General features: G+C 37.4%; 1 protein-coding gene across 1 annotated transcript in view; it reads right to left on the bottom strand.

Moving 5' to 3' along the window:
* The window catches only part of LOC109857411 (irregular chiasm C-roughest protein-like), a gene marked incomplete at its 5' end in the record, with an annotated part of 257,067 nt that overhangs the window by 107,299 nt on the left and 127,069 nt on the right, over nt 1-22,699 (bottom strand). The window contains 2 exons of the mRNA XM_020433686.1: nt 16,411-16,646; nt 17,200-17,536. Of these exons, the coding sequence (XP_020289275.1) occupies nt 16,411-16,646; nt 17,200-17,536 (573 nt within the window). The remainder of the gene's footprint in view (nt 1-16,410; nt 16,647-17,199; nt 17,537-22,699) is intronic.

Below are 22,699 nucleotides of genomic sequence, written 5' to 3'. Positions count from 1 at the left end.
CGGATACATTGAGTAAAATGTCTCAGAAAAGATCCCTTAACCCAGCTATAAAGCAGTCTATTTATGTTTTTTCATATTTTCTGTAATAAACAACTTTTTCGAGAAACAAAATTTTGTCCGGATTTAAGTGGCGGACCCTGTATATTTTCACAATTTTCTACGAAATTTGTCAGCTTATCTATATCTTTCATTGCCACTGTGCCATTGTAATTATCAATGATTAATGATACTTTTAAAAATATATTGTGGCGCGGGTTTTTTTCTTTTTTTTCTCTTTTTCTCATTGGTCTCTCTCTCTCTCTCTCACTTATGAAGAACACGACTGTGCGATTATTTCTTGAGAAAAAAGATGACGTGATGACGATGATCCTCTTATTTTCGGATACATCTGCAGACTTCGATCAGCAATGCCTTGCACGCGACTAATCCCACTAATCTCTCACGTAGCTGCAATAAAACTAAGAGGGTGCGAAGCGTGCGCGTCTACGAGACGCGATGTCACGAGAGAGAGAGATTGTGCAAGGAAAACCCCTTTCGTGAGAAGCGAAGAACGCGTAACGAGAAACGAAGCGGAGATGGGACGAAATTTCCTAACGACCGACGTTATATATACCTCGCAGAGATCGCTCGTTACTTCGGTTGGGTGTGATGTCAATTTTTCAGTGTGCTTTATATATGTGCCCCCTCCCCGCGCGGCGCGATCTCTCCCGACCTTATATTTATCATCGCGGGGCTCCATCCATCGCTCGCCGCTGGCAAATCTCTTTGAGAGCGATCTTATTGATGAGGCGCGAGGCTCTACAAGCGCGAGCTGAGAAAAATTGACAATTGGCTCGACGACGCGGTGGGGATGGGAAAATGCGGGAGTTTGGGGAGATGGGGAAGGATGCGTGATTTATGTCATAATCTTCGCGGGCTACACACACACACACACGTACATGTGTGCGCGCAGGCAGACATGCGCGCACGTAGTTTTCGACACAGATGTGTTATGACAGGATCTGGTTAATACTTTTTCTTTGAAGAATTCCGCGTCTCTCGTTTAGCCACCGGTTCTTCCGCTCCGTCGAAAATACAGCAAAATAACGTTTTTATTGACACGTATATAGGAAAGAAAATAGAAATGTGATTTATGAAACATTTATCAAATTACGAAACGCTATCAAAGCTGACATTTTCATCGTTGATCTATCTTTCAAAATATATAATCAAATTATCAATAAAATTGATAATATTTGTACAGGTTAAATAGTCGTCAATTATATTTATGTCAATCAAAATTCTAAAATAACATATATTTGTGCGCATTTAAGAGCAATCTATAATATTATATGAGTCGTTTAATAAACGAGATTATTTCCGAGACGTCACTTAACGTGAAACAGTTGCTATCGAATTATCGATATAGTGAAATGTGGCGTTATCACAAGACACTGGAAACAATTTCAGTCTAACGTAATAACAGATAATATATTTTTGTTACTGTTTTCATTTGAAATGTGTGTGAACGGAAACCGATGTTACGTATGTGTTATTCGCATACATATTGCGAGTTACGAGCGTGAAATTGTTTCTTACGTTTTATATTTCATACTTGGATTTTTTTTTCTTTTTTTTTTTTTTTGCTTAACTGAAGATGCGAGACTGCGCGAGCAACTTGATAATAAACGGAAATCAGATCCGTAGGGACCGATTGAACAGACACTCAATATCAGAGATACCTTTGGATCTATGTCGCGTGAATTTAGTTTCTCGACTTTCAATAAGCTTTCACTTATATGGGCACCTTCTTTCAATTTCGTTCCAACTCGGTGAAGCGAAAACACGTACCTTTTTAAAGAGCGTTATACGTGTGCATCTTTTAAAAAGTATTAATATATATTTCACTCGTGGGAGAATATAAAATTAAAGAACATAAAAATGTTTATTTGAATGAACAAAACCATATAAAAAAATTATGTTTTATCAGAAGCGGAAATGTAAATAATTATCTTTTAATATATTTTACATACGCACATATTTTCGTAAAATTAACTTTTCCTTGATACACAACTTATTTTATTTTTCATATAAAAAGAAATAAGCTTTGAAATTTATCGCATAAAAAATCAATTAAAATGCATTTAAAAATAAAATTTTTGCTTTAATTTGTGCGGAACGAAACGTACGATTTAATTGATGAATTGAATAAAATATTTCTCATTTCTCCAATATTTCCGATTTATCTCTTTCGAGTTTTCATTTTGACAAAACATTGCACATATATGTAATTGAGTAAATTCTGGTAAAAACATAAATAACAGATGCAAAAATTTTTATCTAAACAAGACTGTAGCACGAAAAATTGTTTCAAGACAAAGTACTCAGCGTTGAAAACTTAGAGAGAAGTGCCCGTGAAAGAAATAAACTGGCAACTATTATGTTGCACTTTCATTGTATAAAACGGACATCATCATTGAGCTCTGCTATCAACCATAAAGTGTTAGCTCTCACATAAGGATAAGCATCTGTACGTTGAGCACCAAACATCATGAAGCACTGAAATCTTCTTGGTCTATAACATTAAACGCTAGAAAACAACGGAGATATAATTTCACTGCGCTTGTTTTACCTGCTATCTTTCGACGGAAAATCCTTATCGAGCATCAAACGCGAGAGTGTATATACAAAATGTAAAATGCTTAATAGTACATTTTTTTAAACTGAGAGAAAGAGAGAGAGAGAGAAGAAGAGAGAGATTATGTTAAAAATAAATAAATAATATTTTAAATAATACTCCCTTATCATTGTGATCTTAAAAATATTCAAATATTAAAATAATCTGAATTCTATGAATTTTCTAAAGCGAGAGAAATATATTTTAAATCCAATATATTAAATAACACAGTATCAGATTAAACAGAAAAAACTGTGAGGAATTGTTGCAAATCAATTTAAATGAGTTTTTTATGTGTATATTTACATTATAAAATACTTATGAAATCCAGAAAGCGCGCGCACACATAAAATCAATATCACATTCGCATAGAATTAAAAAAATCATGAGCACAAATGTATTTTATGTATTTTATGTATATGCGGTAGTGCACTTTGCTGGAAAAGTTTGCGATTCAATGTGCGAGAAAAGGAGAGAATGCGGGTGGAGAGAGCGAATGTAGATTAACTTGGCCGCGCTACCATCACATTCGTGAAACAAATATGCGCCCATACGGCCGAGAGATCACGAATGGGATTGCGGTCTTGCTTCATCATTAAATCCCATCGAACACCAGAGATTGTTCCGCAGCTGTTTGCGCGGCAACTGAACAAGCAGAACTGAACGACTAGTCCGAGCCAACTAATTATCGCGTTCCTGGCAGGCCAGAAAACAGAACAATGGCATGTGTATTGCGGGCGCGCGAAGTCCCTGAATCGCCATGAGAATCGCAAGCAATCAATTAAGTACTGCCGGATGAAGCGAGCGAGTCTTAAACGAAGTCAGTATAAACCATTTATTTCTCCGAAGAAGGTGCAAAGTAAACCAGGCTCACAAAAGATCAGAAGGCATTATCTCGCGCCTTGATAAATCCTGTTATCAATGTCGACTTCGGGCGGAGTTACAAAATATCAAAGTACAACGATCGGATTTTAGTCGTGTCGGATTTTAGAATAATCTAATCAAAAGAGATAAATGAGATTATTCAAAAAATGTATGTGTGTGTGTGTTATGCGCGCGTGCATACACACATAACAAAAATGTACTTTCACAATTAAGTTTAAAGATACATAATTATATGTGTACAATGTATAAATATTAAGTATTAAAAAAGTACTATTATAATAAAATTAATATGAAATACAATTTTGAATTTTTGAGAAAAAATTAAAAATTAAAGACCGAAAATTTTACACCAATAAAGCGAAAGTCAATATACGCGGTGTCTGATAACGAACTATCAAGCCGACGTGTGTAGGTAGATTGAGTCAATCTGAGCAGAAAAGTTATTTACCAGTTTGCAAAATTCGCAATAGTTATTGAGATATGAATTAATAAATGTCAGCCAATGAGCGCGCGGGAGGCACTGATCGGACTCTATAGGTGTGCACGATTATCAGCTCTACTTCTCGCTCGCCGCTGCTCGCTGCGTACCGTCAAATAGCGTCCGATCGCAAGAAGCTGAGTCGCGTCGCGCTTGTTTGTTTACTCCGCCTCTTGTTGCTAAGACATTGCATGAGAAAAGTCATTTTTCTTTCCAGCCGATAATCGTGCACGCCTATAAAGTCTGATCATTGCCCCCGCGCGCTCATTGGCTCACATTTATTAATTCATATCTCAATAACCATTGCGAATTTTGCAAACTGGTAAATAATTTTTCTGCTCAGATTAACCCAATCTACCTACACACGTTGGCTTGATAGTTCACGTTGTCAGACACCCTATATGTATACAGGGTGTCTCAGAATTAGTGTAACATCTCTTGTAGACAGGTAGAAGGAGTAAAACTGAGTCGATAAGTCCTATACCATTTTGCTAGATTCGTAATAGTTACCGAAATCTTAATTAACAAAGATCCGCGAATAAGCATGCACCGGGTTGTGCGTAAGACAGCCCGATTTATGCTTATTCGCGGATCTTTGTTAATTAAGATCTCGGTAACTATTGCAAATCTAGCAAAATGGTATAGGACTTATCGACTCAGTTTTACTCTTTTTATTTGTTCACGAGAGATGTTACACCAATTCTGGGACACCCTGTATATACAAAAGCGTTATACATACAAACGAATCAGCATACGAACGACTAAATTACAGTCCTTTAGCGACTCAACAAGAGCAAGTCAGCCGTGAGAAGCATATGCTGACTGCAAGTATAAAAATAATATGGTCCGATAGAGAGAGAAAGAGAGGGAGTGGGGAGAGAGAGAGAGAGAGAGAGAGGGTGAGAGAAAGAGATCTAACTACGTGCGTTGAGAGGAAAAGCGCTTGCTCAACAAGCGTTTCCCCCGACAGAGGCGCTTTTCATCGCAGATCGTTAATCGCGTCGCGCGCTCGTAGCAACTAGCGCGCGTAGCACAGGGCCAAAGTGCACTTTCTTTAACACCAGAAACAGTGGCCGTCGCATATCGCTGACCGACGCTAAATGCACACGGACGATAACGTCGTAAAGCCAGGAGAGCTTTCGGTTCGACTGACAGCCCTTCGAGTGCACCGCCGCTCGGAAGCTCGGGGTTATTGACTCGCCACTCCACTTCAATACGGACCGCCCGACACATCTACGTCACGCACACACAATCGCGATGTACGTCCGATGAGATGGAGAGCGTGAGATAGGCAGAAGAGAGAGAGAGAGCGCGAGAGAGGGAATATATAAAAGAGAGCAAAGCAAAGAGAAGAAAAGCGAGAAATGAATGAGGACTAACTCGAAAAAGAACATTTGCTATCACACAGTTGAAACGAGAGAGGCAACGCGAGAGACGTTTCTCTTTCGACTGTGTAATGTTGCACTTGTATATATAGGTGTGCGGGGGGCGCGCGCGCGTGTTACCGACATCCGATCGCTCGCACGATTCCATACCATCGATGTTTAATTGTATTTTAAATAACTTTTTTTTTTTATTGTAATAAAATGAAACATTGGTGTGCGTATTGAAATGTTCAATATATAGAGAGAAAATACGAGCAATGTGAGACAAGACTTGAGAGAGAGAGAAATTGAATACTTGCTGCGCGCAAAAAGACTACGAAGATATTACATAATTATTATCAGTATCTCGCGGATATTAGTTATTAATATCCGCTCTTTGACGCAATGCCACGGTTAATGCGGAAAAGGAGCCGATTATATACCGCATATAAAATATATATCGAGATACGAAATTACCGGTTGAAACCTCTATGCGTGTGGAAAATGAACGCGAGCGCGAGAATTAGCGTGGGATTAAATTCGCCGTTAATTACATTTGAAATTCAAACTTCTCGGTGGGGCGAGCGCGCGCTGTCGTCGGAAATGCGAAACGTCATCGTAGAAGCGTATTCGCTCCGAATCAGTGACCAACTTAATTACACGAATAACAGGGGGGGAACTGCTCTTTTGCACTACATAAATCACAAGACACACGCGGGCGCTAGATCCTTCGGATCTGCGTTATCTGCGTATATACACACGCGTCGCGCGACGCGATCGTAAACCAGCCTTTCGAGATAAATGGGCAATTACCCGGGCGCATAATGCGTATGCAATTTACACCGATCAATCTGTTACTCGCAAGAACACTCGCGCGATATGGATACCCGGGCAACAATGTGCATTTACATACAATCACATCCTCGGCTCTATGTAAACCTTATCATTAAAATCAACACTCGTGCGAGATACGTTTGTACATATATACATATATACATATTATGTGTGTGTATATGCACACATATTTATAGATAGTAAAACGCGTGGCACCAAATTATTCTGTTTGCATAACATTTCGCAATGCGTTGTTATTATAGAGCGCGAACACAATATTGCGTTAGTAAAACGTATATATATATATATATATATATATATATATATCATATAATATTAATTATTATATCCAAATTTTTTATATTACAATACACACATCATAAATAAACATAATTACAACGTATTATTAAATTAATATTATTAAAATAAGGTTACAACGGAAGGTCGTGTTTACAAAACCTTCAAACTTTATAATGCAAAGCGCTGCCGTGAGAATTTCAGTCAAAATTCAAAAGTAACTGACCTTTTTTCATAAAACTGTCTCGACAATGTATTTTTCGCTCGAGCAAAAAGAAGAGCAAAAACGAAACGTTCTTTCGGAAATTTTCAGAAACGTCGGAAAATAACGTGAAAGCTGCGGCAGCAGCTAGAGTTTCGGGAGGGGACGCGGTCCCATTGATCGTTCCATTAATTACGAGGCGCGCAACCTTCAGCTACTCAATGGGTAGTTAGTGGCCAATACTCGACTCACGTCAATAATCACCGGACAATGTAGCAGCGGCGCCGAAGCTTTGATGCGCTAATTTACTCCACCTGCGCTAATGTCCCGTTCCGTTGTTTCCATGTTACGTCGCGTCGGTCTGGAACAACGATTGTCTAAGCTAGCGTGTGCCCGGCGATTCACGTGTCGCCGCAGCTCCGTGTCGTACCGGGGCACGTACGCGGGAACATATTAACGCCGCACTTGAGCATATAAAGGCGCGCGCTGATACCGGATCACGTAGAACCGGCAAATTATTCGCGAATATAGAATTTGCATCAAATTTTGAATCGCGCGCTTCCCGGTTAATTTACTTCCGGTTCAAATCACGAACTCGACGCACGTTGTTGCAAATGGAGCAATTATGCCTTTCTGTTATCGAAATATCAGAGAGATATATATTTGCATTGCACTTATCGACATAAACATTAATTACGAACTGGAAACAAACATGTTTACAAAAAGAGAACTTTTAACCAAATGTAAAAAAAAAAAAAAAAAAAACTACACTACGACAGATTAACAAAAACTGCATATTGGAATAAAGTCAAGTTCAATATGGATACGCGATTTTTATCAGATTCAAGTAGTTTATATATATATATATAGATATTTTATCCGTATCGCTCTGTCACATTCCCATTCGCGTTACCGGCCGAATACCGGCCTAACTGTAACTGTAAATTCTGAACAACAACATATATTCGTTGCGATTCCAACACTTCATCATTCGCACGTGAAGTGAGCGCACAACGGAATCATAAAACTGATAGGTTCCAACTGACGCGTTTTCCGAAAACGCGTTGTGCCATCGACCGCTTCTAATCAATCATAAATAACGTGCAATAAATCACAAACAACGTGTAATAAATGTAATGAGAATATATATATATGAAATAGCGGCGCGCGCGCGCGCGCACAACGCAGCGCGTCAGTCAATTCAATTTTACTTTCGCTCGCTGGAGCGCGCGCAGCACGGGGAGCAATTGCTGACCTAACCTTATTTAACCGGCCGGTAAGTACTTGCGCGTTCGACAATTACATTCCGAATCCACGACAAATGGCAAATTAATTGCCATCGCCAGTTTCGCGCTGACAAAGTCGCGAATATAAATCGACGGGAATCGAAGCAACGGGAAGATCCCACTTGACAGTTCTCTCGTTCGCGTATATATGTATATACGAGAACAAAGCGACGACGACGTACCTACAATCGCGCTGCTGCTGCTGCTGCTGCTGCTGCTGCGTCAGCGCGCGACGTCGTTTTTTAATCGGGAAGAGATAATCCTTGTTCGAAATTTACACACAGCTGCGTGGCCGTGTTTTATATGTACGTACGTCGCGCATACCTTGCTATTATGCTCTCTGTGCCGTTATGAACACTCCGTGTAAATGTTCCTCCCCCCTCCCCCTACTCCCTCCGGTGCCTAGTCTCTTGACACCCCCGGGTTTGCTGCATTTCCGCTCTTTTGAGCGGCGACAACGATTGAAACAATGAGCAACGGTCGTCTCGGTAAACTCTTCTTTTTGTCACGGCGGCGAACTGCACATCGTGCGAAAAAAAGAGAGAGAGAGAAACGAACCAGGCGCGCGTGCGCGCGCGCGCGCGGCACAGGTTTATGAGTCAAACGTACTTTCAACTTTCGAACGTTATTCGCGACACGCGAGAGAATAATGAGAACGATAATTGCCTTCGTGGAAACGGCAAAATAATAAATCGTTGCCACGATGGTGGCGCAAAAATAAATTTAATTGGAGATACTCTCAGATATCCGCGCGCGCGTCCCAGATGCTTTATAATAATAATAAGCTCTTTGCTTTAGTTTTCTAACGATATATATATATGTATTGCAAAAAATTTTTTCTCAATAAAACTGCACGAATACCAATAATGTAATGACCTTTTAGAGAGAACCGCGTTAATAATAAAATAAAATAAGACGAGTCGATGAAAAAAAAAATATAGAAAAAAAAATCGATATTAAATTAATATATACTTCAGAATTTTACCGATATTTGAGCGTGTAGTTTGGTGGAAAAAAAAAAAAAAAAGGACTCGTAAAACATTGTGACAAGGATCTCAATTTCCTCGAATCGCATCTAGGTCGAACGTTCGGTGCAAGCACGGCACCAATACGTACATGAATCAAAAAGCGCCATGCGACATCGAGCGCAATCGAAAGACGATACGAGCAAGCGGAATGCCACGAATTTCGTTGACGTAGCTCCTATGTGCCGATAGAGTTCCGCCATTGGCCGGCAGTAGAAGGACACGCGCCTAGTCAAACGGAAAGCGGAGTAGTTCGATATTGGTCAGACGGTGGAATGCCCTCTGTTCGCGCCAGACAACAAGATTTCTCTCTACCTTATACCGATCTTGTCAGCTTTATAGAGTGGTAGCTCGCGGGAAAAAAAAAAGAAAAGATAAAAAATAAAGAGATGGGATGACTCGAGGAGGGAGAAACAGAAAATGAAGCGAGGAGAAACTACAAGAGAGAGAGAGAGAGAGAGAGAGAGAGAGTAAAAAGAGCGCGATGGAGAGCAGAAGGAGAAATGATGGCGAGGTTAAATGAAAAATCGAAGGGATCGAGTGATAACGATTGAAAATACGAGTAAGCTGCTAAACGTGATGTCAGATCTTTCCGCAACACGAGCGGGCACACGAAAAGATGGCAGTAAATTGAATTTCCCGTGGGAGAAAAGAAGAACAAGAAGGAAAAAGAAAAGCAAAGAAAACAACAAAGACGAGAGATACAGAGAAATCTAAATTTATTATTCTAGCGCTTTTTTTCTCATGGGAGGAAAGAAAGTTGAAACACAAAAAAAAAAAATAAATAAAAAACGAAAATTGCATAAACAAGAAAAAAATATTAAAGAAGAATTTTACACAGTGTATACAGAATATTAACAAAAATATGCAAATACAAGTATTCCTTTGTACTCGCAATCCGAATCTCAATTAACTGGAAAGATGCGTCGTGAAAAAAAAAAAAAAAAAGAAAAGCGGTGAAAAGATTGTGGAAGGGGTGAACGGCACAAAGATAGATAGATCTTGAGGAAGCCGCGCAGCGTGCTCGCGTTAACATTTCTGTCTATTTGTCGAATAAAATACGGGGAACTTGGCAACCGCATAAAACGTACATTATTCTCAACTTTTTCTCGCTTTTCACGGATTCGGCGTCGAGCACCCGGGGAGCACCAGGCAAATCTATCCCTATCAGCAGCAGACCGAAGTTACTCCCCGAGCTTTCTGCTCTCCCTACACGTTTTACATGATGATGAGATAGCTGAATTTTCGATCAATTTTAACGGTTGGCGCTAATGACATTTCAAAAACTACTTTTCTATAAAAACAATTCTCTTTGCAACTTACATAGTTTCTATTAAACATGTTTTTTTTTTTACATCATTCATATTTATTACTGTATAATGTTTTTTTTTTATTGCATGTTTGCAATCGATGTTTTGTTTTTTCAATACACGCGCACAAACACTGTGTTCTCTCTTTGTTTCATTATTTTTTGTTTTCTTTACTTTTATTCAAATTTAAAATCTAAAAACACAAAAATAATTAAAACAATAAATTATTATTGTGCATCTTACAACGCTACTGCAGAGAAATTATAACGCATATTTCCACGAAATTGTTTTCCACAAAATCTAAAAGAAATGATATATCAAAGAATTATATATATATATCAATGATTTATAATAAAACAATAGCGCCAATTGAGACATCATACGCGCATGTTGCACAATAGGAGGAAAGCATTTATCGGTGTAAAACGAATCTCGCTTTGCGTACCAAATTGCACACATCTATATAGAAACCAGTGTGGAAATGTATTTTCATGGACTTGCTTTATACCCGAAGTACAATTTCGATGGTGTAATGCATCTTTACAATCGAACGTTTTTTTTTTCATTTTAATTTCGCGTAATTACACAATTAGCAGTAATTAATTGTTATAGCACTTTTGTACTAAAGTCCTCTTCTGCGTTTGACAGTTTGAAATCTGTAGAAATGTGTTACATTAATATAAGAAAATATGCTTTTAAAATTATATTATTTACATTCATTATTAATTTAAATGTTTAGGTTTATATAAGCGCGCGCACAAATAACCGAAATTTATATATGTTACAAAAATTCAATTTGTGCATTTTCTCATAATGGCTTTTATGTTTTTGCCACAAGCGACACTGTGTAGCTTAAACATAAGTTTGACCGGAGAAACACGATAATCATAAACACACACTGCGCGCATAATGAAATTATCGTCAAAAGGCGTTGTATCGCCCCGCGTAACCGCCATTAAATTTATCGCAAATTGACCCAAATTTTCTGATATCCGATAGAGCGCTTAAAAGCTGAAACGATATACAATATCAGTATACAATAATAACTTTGGCATTATCAATATCGTACGGAGATCATATCGTTAATTATTATTTGTTATTTAGAAAATTGAGAGAGTAAAACATATCTCTTTTCCAATTTATATAAATTACACAATTATATATATCAGTATATAATATTTCTTTCTTTCTCGGGGCTTTCCCGATCAAATATATATGCATATATATATATCAATTAAATTATCATTTTAATCGCAATAAAAAGAAAATTATGGAATTCAAATGCAATTCTACATATATCTTTAAGTAAATCTAATATATGTGTAATTTCAATAGTACACTGAGCAAAAAAAGTTTGTAAAGTAACAAAATAGTATTCGATTCAACTATACGCAGCGGTCACGGGCTGTCAATGAAATATTGATTAATGTAAGAAGATATCATGTTTCAATAGATGTAATAATTAGATTATACCGAGAGACAATTTAGTTGTTTTAACAAAATTATCATTTGCTTAAATACAGGTAACTTTGAATGTACAACACACACTGAGAGAAAAATGCTTGGTATTTACGACCTTGGTATTTAATTGCATAGTAAAATAATTATAGTTGGAATTCTTATTTTTATCGTTAATATTGCTATATTATTAGTAAAACTAACCTTATATACATGGTTTTGACAAGTATGTAAAAATTTTGCTATAAATTATAATAATTTTAAATAGTAACATAGTCAAATGTCAAATAACAGATGGTAAATAAAATACACAGTTTTAAGTAATAATTACAATCACAATTATAGTAAATGTGACTATACTGTTGACATCAGCTTTACTATTTACTGGTAATAATAACTAAAAATTAAGTAAGGAAAGTAACTTAAGACATACATTTTTATGACTACATTAATAGTCTGGTTAACTATATTTTTAACTACGAATGTACTAAAGATATCGTAGAAACTATACAAAAAAGTGGCCAGAAAAGTAATCATTTACATACAATGCATAGAATCATAGCAATAGTATATTTTAGTAACCACATTTATAAATAGCAATTTACTATTTTCCTAAAAACAATAAAAATCATTAAAACTGAAACTATCAGTTTTATCACTACAACTATTGGAACCATATGCATTATAGATCAAATTATATATAAAAAGTTTAATCTTACTATTATATAAGTACGACTTCTTATTACGGCATATAGTGTTTTTATCTTTCAATTATGGTTCTTATTATCACATTTACAGTACAACTTACTATACATAAATCACAAGTTATAGTGTATGAAACCATGCATATGGTTGTATGAATGCATGTTAAAGCTATGGCAACAATAATATATTATTGAATCAACTATAAGTCGCATTGTTAAAATAACTATAAAAAAATAGTTGGCACCTTAAATCACTATAAATTATAGTAAAATTGTGGTAACTACAACTATTTTTTGCTCTCAGTGCAATAGGACAACACAATATTTTGTCTGCTTATAAAAATAAGCAGTTTGATTGAAATGAAATAATTAGTACAAAGAAATTCGGATTATATTCAATTAAAGTAAGTGAGAATTGCCTATTTCATCTTTTTTAACAGTATCTTTTATTTGAAATTATCACAACTTATGTTCGACAAAACAGTTCATGGTTTAGTGAAATTAAATATGTTCATTACCACTATTGTTAATTCAACTTATACGAATTTGTTATCTTTAATGCCATATGCTTGAATGAAAAAACCAAGTATTTCAGATAACAAACCGAAACTCGACTAAACGCATTTAGTTGAGTTAATAGTATTTTTTTCTCAGTGTATATATTTAAAAATTTGCTCGCAATTGCGCGCATAGCACGCAACGTGCAAAACCACTATATAGAAGAAACACAAACCGTTGCATTTCAATGAAAACTTGCTTTTCGTACTGGCGTGCCGGACGTGTGCTTCCGGGGTTCGGAAACACCCGGGGGTTGATTTGTTTTTCTCGACTTTGGCGAGGTAGACGTTAAGTGTACTCAACGTCTTATCGTTGCGCCGCGGATTTCTGTGCCATATTTCATGTGGCAGGCAACTTTTAGCGTTCTTCTTTCGTATTTACTCTCAACTGGTTTGCGAAGGACACAATAGAGAGAAGATATATCTGGAGATTTATGAAGTCGGCACACTGCGCTCTCATTGAGATACGCGAAATAACTCGACTGCCGAATCCGAAAAGTTGAACGAAAGTAATTGGTTTCCGAGAATTTATGTGAAACCGACCGAGATTCGTTTTTTTTTCTTTTTTTTTTTTCTAACCGAGAATATAAAGAAAATCAAATTTATTTCGAGAGACAAACAGAATACAATTAAATTATATACATATATATATATATATATTGGGGTTTTAACAGAATGGCAAGTAAATTATATTTATTAGGAAAAGAGAGAGAAAGAAAAATTTTTGCTTCTTCATCGCGTGTTGTTCTCGTTTCGACGCTAGACTTAGAAAGTCTCTCGATCGTATCAAGTTTTTATATATATTAAAATTCTTTTTTTTAACGATAAACAATTTCTGTGTTAACGTTCAAAAAGTATCGTGCCAAGCAAAGCCGTGAAAGTATATATCGTCGCTGCAAAGACCATCGTTGCCGCAAAGCGCGGGAACCGAAAAATAAACATCGCCGCAAACCGCTGCGCAGCAGCGGCCTGCGACGCAAAGAGGTGAAACGCACAAAAACGCACATGAAGATCCTCGTGTGCGCAACTACATTCGCACTTGTACGTATCTACATCGCGCCCCGAGCGAAAACGTGCCGCTCGACGAGAGATAAAAGCCGCGGCCGTGTTCTTCTTCCGTCCCGCTCTCTCTCTCTCTCTCTTTCTCTCTTTCTCTCTCTCTCTCTCTCTCTCTCTGCGGGATGGATATTAAAAACAGAAGTGGAGAGACAAACTATAAAGCAAGGGTTTATTTGGTTGTCGGCTCTCTCGAACGCCGAGGAGCGTCACGTAGCGCGCGCGCAGCAGCGTGATTGTTTCGCCTCACACAGCGCGACCGTTGTTTCGCGGCGAAACATGCACGTGTCGCCGCGGAGGCGAAATGCACAGCCGGCAAAATGAACGATGAGTCCGGGATGAGCGGGAAGAAAAGAGAAAGGGGGAGAGAGAAAAAAAGAAGGAGAATGTGAATTTTTAGGGCGAATGCATATTCATGTCGCGGGGCGATGCAACCGCGCAAGAGCTCAAGTGGCGCGTATTAATATGCATAAATCCTGCCATTACCGGCAACTCAAAAGCTCGGTATCTTCCCGCGATTTATCCCGCGACCTATTTACTGGAAATTCTTCGAGACGGTAACACGTCTAAGATGTTGCATCCTCGATGCTTAACTTTGGAGTGCAAAAGAACGACAAGAAAATATCAACTGCGACAAGCTGGACAATACGATGTTGTGTAATTTTTTTGTATTAAGTAATAATTGAGTGTTTTACTTAGCGCGGTTAAAAATTAAAAAAATCAACATAGTCGCATGAATAAAGATAAAGAAAGACAAATATTTTAATAGAATATATGTAATGTTATGAGAAAAGTCTAAAATGGAATACATTCGAGTACATTAATTTTGATGTAATCTTTAGGTTTTCCTTTTTATGCTTAAAATAAAAAAAAGAAGAAGCACACGGAGGTTTTAGAAAAGGAGTATGCGGAATATAAAAAAACAAAGTAAAAAACCTTGTTCCGGAAACAGTAAAAGTTTGCTCTTCCGACTATACGTCGTGGGGAAAAATTTTTCTCTCGTAGTTATCGCTTCTAAATGTATCCGGCACATTCCTAAAAAAAAATTTCATCAGTCGGAATTTTACGAGAATTTAATTCACGCGAAATTGAAAGGCTTTATGCAAGGTAGGATCACGTTTACCAAAAAAAATTCACACACATCTCACTTTTCGAGGGTGTAAAACTGCGTTATATCGAAAAAAAATCTGTTCTTTTTGTAACAAACCAGATAAATCAAAATCTCTGATTGTGCAAAATAAAAAATTGTACAAAAAATAATATTATATATATATTTTTTTTTATTACACAAATTATTGCGCATCGATCAAATAAACGACGAATGTTTAATTCCGCCAAATATTTAATATGTACTTGATGTAATAAATAAACAACAGCGTGCAATAATAATGAATATAAGATAAAACTATAAAATTTAATAATGAAATGCTGATGATTTTTTTTATCATTCAAATAAAGTTTCATTAATTCAAATGAATTTCCATTTGATGGTTCCGAAATAATCAGCGACCGTACCTATTTGTGCATAATGTTGATTGTAATTTATATTGCATTTAAATAAGCAAGCGTAACACGCAAATCACATTACATTATATATTATATGTATTGCAATAATTTACAACTTCGTAGAACTTAATTTTAATAGAAGACCGAATCTAGAAAAAAATTAAACCTCAAAAATTGCATCACGATTTAAATCAATCGCTCACAAATATGTACACCAAAAAAATTGTATTCTTGTTTTGAGGAGATATCCCACTTACTTTAAGTATATTTTATACTAAAATAGGCGCCAAGAAGAGTTTCTTATTTTAAGAGGAAAATCCTCTAAATAGCAATAATGATAAGAATATATACTGATTAGAATATAAAAAGCCTCTATAGAAAAACATATATATCTCACTATCGAAAAAGACTATATTCTTAAATAAAGAATATATTCTTAATTTCAGAAGAATATCATCTAAAATCTTTAAGAAGATTTTTTAAGTATAAAATCTTCTACTTATAAGAATATAATTTTTTCGTTGTATACATAGATGTAGTTGCGCTGTGGTTATACGTGGTAATCAAATATACATATATTTTATATTACATATATGTATGATTATTTAAATATACAGATAAGAGCGTGTAAATGTACAGAGTTTATATGAAAAATAAGCAGCGCGCTTTCCGTATGAGATACCGTGCGCGCGTAACGTTCGCGGACTTTTTAATTTTTCACGTCAACAAGAAAATCCGACTTCAAAGCGGGTGAGGTCTTCCGAGAAGGAAGATCGCAATAAGGGTACTCACCGAGCACGACCAACTTCACCGATTTGCCGAAGAAGATCCTGTCTCCGTCGTCTTCCAACATGCAGCTCCACACACCGTCGTCCTCCAATCTGACGTTGTCTATGTGTAATGACGCGGTAGTTGAGTCGCCTATGTACCGGTGCCCGGTTCCGCTCATTTCCGTTTTCGTGTCTATCGTGATCATATCTACCGGACTGCCCTCGTGTAGCCACATTGCCGGTCGTATTCTGTAACTCCTGACAAGAACCACCGGTGTATATACGCATTATTAGTTCGCCCAACAAACTCCGTCACCCGATCTTCGAGCGACGAAGAGAAGAGACTACCGTTTCGAACTATCACCACCGGCGCTATACTATCGCACAAAGTGACTTTGTTTCCGCAGAGGGAATAATTTCACCTGTCGTGTATTCGACGCGGAACTTGGTGTTAACCAAACTGTAACGGGATATTAATGTAACACAAAGGAACACATATACATATATACATTACACGTGTACGTGTATATCGTGTACATATGTAAATATTAAAACAAAAACGGAAACGTGTAAAAGTTGATATATACTAAAAATAATACAAAACTAACTTTTTTAATATGATTGTTAACACGTGTACGCCGCGCCCAAAGCATCCGCGTTGACTTTTTTGCCGACTTTTGATTTAACGAAAAATTTTAATTTGATGAAAATCTCGTCGATTTCCGAGACCGTCTGAAAACTTAATACTTAACGCGTAACGCGCTTTCGTCGACAATCGATTGTTGACAAATATTTGGATACGCGGGCTTACCTCGCTCCGGGCAGTAATAATCTCGAGGAATTTCCTTCCAACTCGCAAGGCAGGACGACTTTACTATGTGGTTTCACCACAAACTCGAGAGGTGGATTGGACGACGTGTCGACCGCGTCTGAGGACAGTGGAACATTGGTCGTAGTGGAAGAGCTGGTGGACCATGAGTCCTCTTCGGGAGCCAAAAGAGCCGCGGGCTGCGCCACTTCGTCGGGTAAAGGTATCAACGTCGAGCCGGACGTTGTTGTGCTGGTCGTGCTGGTGGTCGTTCTGCGAGAGCGTCGACTACCTTCCTGCCTGCCGCGCAATGCAAAAACCCCGGCCTCGTTTACGGAGCCTGTAACAACGTAATATAACGGCGCGTCAGCCTTTCAAACACGGTTTATCGTTAAAGAAAGTTAGCGTGATTTCGTGAATATAATGTTTTTTTTTTTTTTATAAAAAGCGCGGTTTTATCTCACGCTTTTGTTATAATGTTATCGGCGCTTTCAACGCGTCTTGTTTCTTTTTTTTTGTTTTTTTTTTTTTTAAACATTTCTGCATCGCGTGACTTCTCGCAAGAAATCGCTTTAAGCTCTACAAGTTCAATCAACTATTATCGATATTCGTGCTGTTGCGTAAACGCTTTGCGCTCGGGTCGCGATTAATTAACTAAACGGATACGGAGATTAATTAGAGTATAATATACAATATATATATATATATACACACACACACTTATACTCTGCGAGCTATGTAATTAAATAGTTATCTTCTAATTACAATAATTCTCCATCGTGCCGTTCTAATTTATTGCATTTTCATAACTGTAAATGTTTTACACAAACAGAGAAGCGGAGATCGAACGAAACGTTTATCTATTGTCTTCCTCTTAGTGCAAATTAAATCCAATAAGGTAAAAATAAATGAAAACGAGATAAACGCGCGTTTAAATTTATTCAAATTCAAAGGTTGGTTAAATTTTTTTTTTTTTTTTTTTATTTTTGTTTGCGCAGTTACAACAAAACAGACGAAATTGGTCGTTTGTCTCTCCGTGCCTTTTTCGCGCTCACTTTATCAAGAGAGGTAAATATTCTGAAGGCTGGAGCTTGATCGAGTTAGGCCGTGGAATTCGATAAACCCACGACAAGAAGCGGCGTTACTGAAGGGCACTTTCCGCCAACCAAGCGTCGTCGTTCCGCACGCTCGCTCGCTCGCTTGCTCGCTCTCGCCCTAAAACTGCCTGCCTATCCCTCGACCGAGACTTCACGAGGAAAACTAATTATGGTCCCGATGAGCCGCAAATAGCTGCAACTACCTAACCTAACCTAACCTAACGCAACTAAGAGCTCTCTCTTTCTCTCTCTCTCTCTCTCTCTCTCTCTCTCTCTCTCTCTCTCTCTCTCTCTCGCCGAGACTCCGCCTACTCATCCTGCGGCCGCGAGTTCCGCAATCCCTCTGTAGCAAGCTGGCAGTTGAGGGTGACCGACAGTCCAACTTGTTTGCATGCCACGAGGCAGCTTTGCTACACCGGCGGCTGTTTCATTAACCTCTTCCCTCTTTCCTAACGACTAAAACATACACTCTATTCTTTTGAGCCTTTGTTAGCGTCGCGACGTTAGTTTCCACACTTCTTTCTCGACGTCGCTCTTTCTCGAGTGTTTATGCGATTTACCGAGGCGTCTGTAATATCGCGGGAGAAAATCCAATCCCTCTTGCGCAGCTGAATCGCATTACTTGTGCTTTGACACTCGTGAAAAATAAGAGACTCGCGAGGAGAGAAAAATACACACACACAAACGTGAAAGAATAAGATATAAATATATATATATAAAATATTTATAAAATATTTATTTAGTATATTGTGTTGAGCATTGTACGTATATCGCTTCATTTAACTATAACGATTAATTAGAATTCCAAGAAATAGTTTAAGTAACAAATTCCCGGACGGAGAGAACCTCTAAGATAAGTAGACCCGAACCTAACCTAATTACGTGTTTTAAACAAAACCGAGCCGAGGAACTTGAACTACACATAAACAAATCTTTTCGATTGCTCAGAAAGGAATAATGGCTCCTTATGGCGTGAGCCGCGCACACGGTGTTCTTGTAACTTCAAAAAAAGATAATTGTAAAATTAAGAGGACTAAGACGGTTGACGCAAATTTAAAAACAGGAGATAAGACACGTACACAGATATCCAAATTCTAAACGAGCGACGACTCTATCGATTCGAAGACCTTTGTGGTAGAGGAGATCTCGCCTCTGGAGATCAACGAATAGAAAATCGATAATTTAATAGACGATGAAGTAGGGAGAATCAAGGAACGAATTAGATGGAAGGAACTAATGAGTCGACGCTCCGGAATCACTAAGAGTGCTAGTTTTACAGCGCAGTTCTAAATCACAGTTCACAAAATAGAAAGTCACGTCAGTCCTTGGCGTTATATATTGCGAGCGCGTATACTTAAACTTTGTAAAAAAATACTCTGAGTGAAATTTTGTGAACAAAGACGTTTTTGAAGAATTCCCAGATAGCACATGGATGTCTATTAGACGTCCATCAAACGTTCCCTTGTGAACATTGGAACGTCCGATGGATGTCCGATTAAAGTTCGCTGGACGTTCAGTGGACGTACATTCGAGGTAAGTTTGCAACTCCGTACGACGTCCATAAAGTGTCCATGCTGGACGTTCACTGAACGTTCGACGGATCTTAATTGGACGTCTAATGGACGTTTTAATTTCTACCAACGGACGTCCACAGAATGTCCAAAACATGTTCCGTGTTTAAAAGTTGCATTAATTATAAGTTTTAACACTCTTGGTTATTAAAAATATTTATAGACATAAGTGAATTTTATAAAATTTAATATATACGTTATATAACATTTAATAAAACGCAAATTGATTTAAAAATTACAATGTTTCAGAATTGCGAATTTTGTTCGATTTGAAAAAAAAAATTAGATATATTTAAAAAATTAGATATATTTAAAAAATAGTATTTATTAAGAATGTTGTATCATATGAATAGAAGTAGGACAAAATATAATATAAATATATAAGATGTCCAAGAATCTATAAATATACAAGATTTGTGTCCAAGAATGTCCTATTTAGGATATCCCAATATTATATCCGAGAATGGATGTCCATAGAATGCCTTGCTTAGGATATTCTCTTTATGTCCAATAATGGATATTCGATGGATATCCATTTTCGGTCTGTGGACATATGGACTTAAAATGGATCTTACATGGACGTCCCAAAGATGTCATGTGCTATCTGGGTTGTTATTGGCAATTCTTACTATTGTAACTCTCAATCTTTTGGTTACGATTTAATTAGTGTAACTTTAATTATTTCAAAGATATTGTAAGCTAGCATCTGGAAGATCTGAACCTAAATAATTAAAATTAACGTTAATCGTTTGATTTTCTCCACAGAGAGCACAAAAGCATTTGACTAAGACACAAGGGGAAAATAATATCGGCGACCTGTAACTACGTAGCGATATCATGCTGCCGGCCAATAGCGAACGGCCTCTGTTCATCAACGTTCCCCAATAGTATACCCGGCTAGTTATACACCGCTATCGAGTGGATGTTGTTCGACGTTGATGCATGCATTATTCAGGCGGCGTGTATCCATTCATTATTCATGTCATGATCAATGGATGTCAACAGACCGCGATCTGTATCTGAGCACGTCGCTACGGCGGAAAGTGAAAGCGCCGCGTTGCGCTTAAGCGAAATACACGTCGGCAGGGGCTCAAAGGAATGTTGCGAGCAACGCGAGCGGTGTAACGAATTTATGGCGTACGTCGACGATGCGATGCGATGCAGTGTGATATAGACCTCCTGATTACGATATAATCGACACACACGCTCGCTCGGGAGAAAATTTGTTATCACAGTGCAGTTACATTGCTCGAGAGAGCACAAATTGCGCCGCTTTTGGAACATACGTCTATTTAACGGCAACACACACGGCGAGCAGACCATGGCAATCGATTTTTAACCGCTTTTGTGACTATTTGTAACATTGATGTATAACTGCGATAATTTTTTGTATTCTTTACTTTTACAATATATGCTCAAGATAAAACAAGATAATGAAACATTTTACATGTTTTTGTAGCCGAGTGTTATTTTTCGCTTCTATTTAAAATAAATTACGCGCGATATGTATATCTAGATAATTATTGACAAAAGAATCGAGTTAACTCGTCTTGCTAATTCGCATATATACAGGGTGTCCCAGAATTGATGTAACATCTCTCGTAGACAGGTAGAAACAGTAAAACTGAGCCGATAAGTCCTATATCTTTTTGCTAGATTCGCAATAGTTATCCAGATCTTAATTAACAAAGATCAGCGAATAAGCGTGCATCTTACGCGCGTAAGACAGCCGATGCACGCTTATTCGCGGATCTTTGTTAATTAAGATCTCGATAACTATTGCGAATCTAGCAAAATGATATAGGATCTATCGACTCAGTTTTACTTCTTCTACCTGTCTACGAGAAATGTTACACCAATTCTGGGACACCCTGTATAATGTACGATGCATGCAATTGGCAACATTGTAAGATGACAAAGTGGTTAAGAGAAAATGTGTGTGTAATGTGACTTCATAGCACCAGATAAACACCTTTTCCCCGTTACGTAAAGCTCGCCTTGCTGTGAGGAAAATCTGCCCGCATTCTTCCCGTTACTCTTTCGCTGTGCGACGCGCGTCAAAAGTGAGATACACGAGTTCCGTCGTGAAAATTCCGATAATTTGGAGAGAGAAGAGAGTAAACTCTCAAACTAGGCGTGGATCACCGAACGTTATGGAAAGAGAAGAGGCTTTGCAACGTTTTGCGAATTATTACGTTCCCCTCCCCATAATCAAGTTTCGCGAAATTGCGCCTCTTCATCTCTTTGACTGTTATCCATTTTACGTTATCACGTAAACTTAGACTTAATTTTAGAGAGCGTTCTGCTATATAATCTTACATTTAATTATAATAATATAATAGTGTGTTTTATTAGACATAATATTTATCTGTTATTTATTACTTATTAGAATTTTTTACAACAAAAATTCTCGCAATATTTTTTCGCAATATTTTAAAATCAGTTAGGGGGGTATACGGGGTCCTTCATATATATGTGATGCAAATCCAGCATCCTATATGAAGGAAAAAAATTATTTCAAATTATATAAAATTATTTCAAATTATATATATGTATACATATTAGGTCTACCGTTCTTTCTAAAGTTCTGTCCGTTTTTGGAATAAAACAAAATACAAATTTTTCTTAATTTTTCAAAACTGGGATATACAAATTGCCCTCACGCTGGCAAGAAATCATTAATAATAATGGCACTTATATTATTTAATAAAGTTTAAGAAAAATTTGTATTTTGTTTTATTCCGAAAACGGACAAAACTTTCCGGTAGACCTAATATATGTATATAATTAAGCACATTCTCTGCATAACATCTTGCAAACGGCTCTTATAACCCA

The sequence above is a fragment of the Pseudomyrmex gracilis genome, unplaced genomic scaffold (assembly GCF_002006095.1).
Source record: "Pseudomyrmex gracilis isolate BER0280 unplaced genomic scaffold, ASM200609v1 scaffold_158, whole genome shotgun sequence".
Taxonomy (NCBI): domain Eukaryota; kingdom Metazoa; phylum Arthropoda; class Insecta; order Hymenoptera; family Formicidae; genus Pseudomyrmex; species Pseudomyrmex gracilis.
This window is presented reverse-complemented; position numbering and strand designations above follow the sequence as displayed.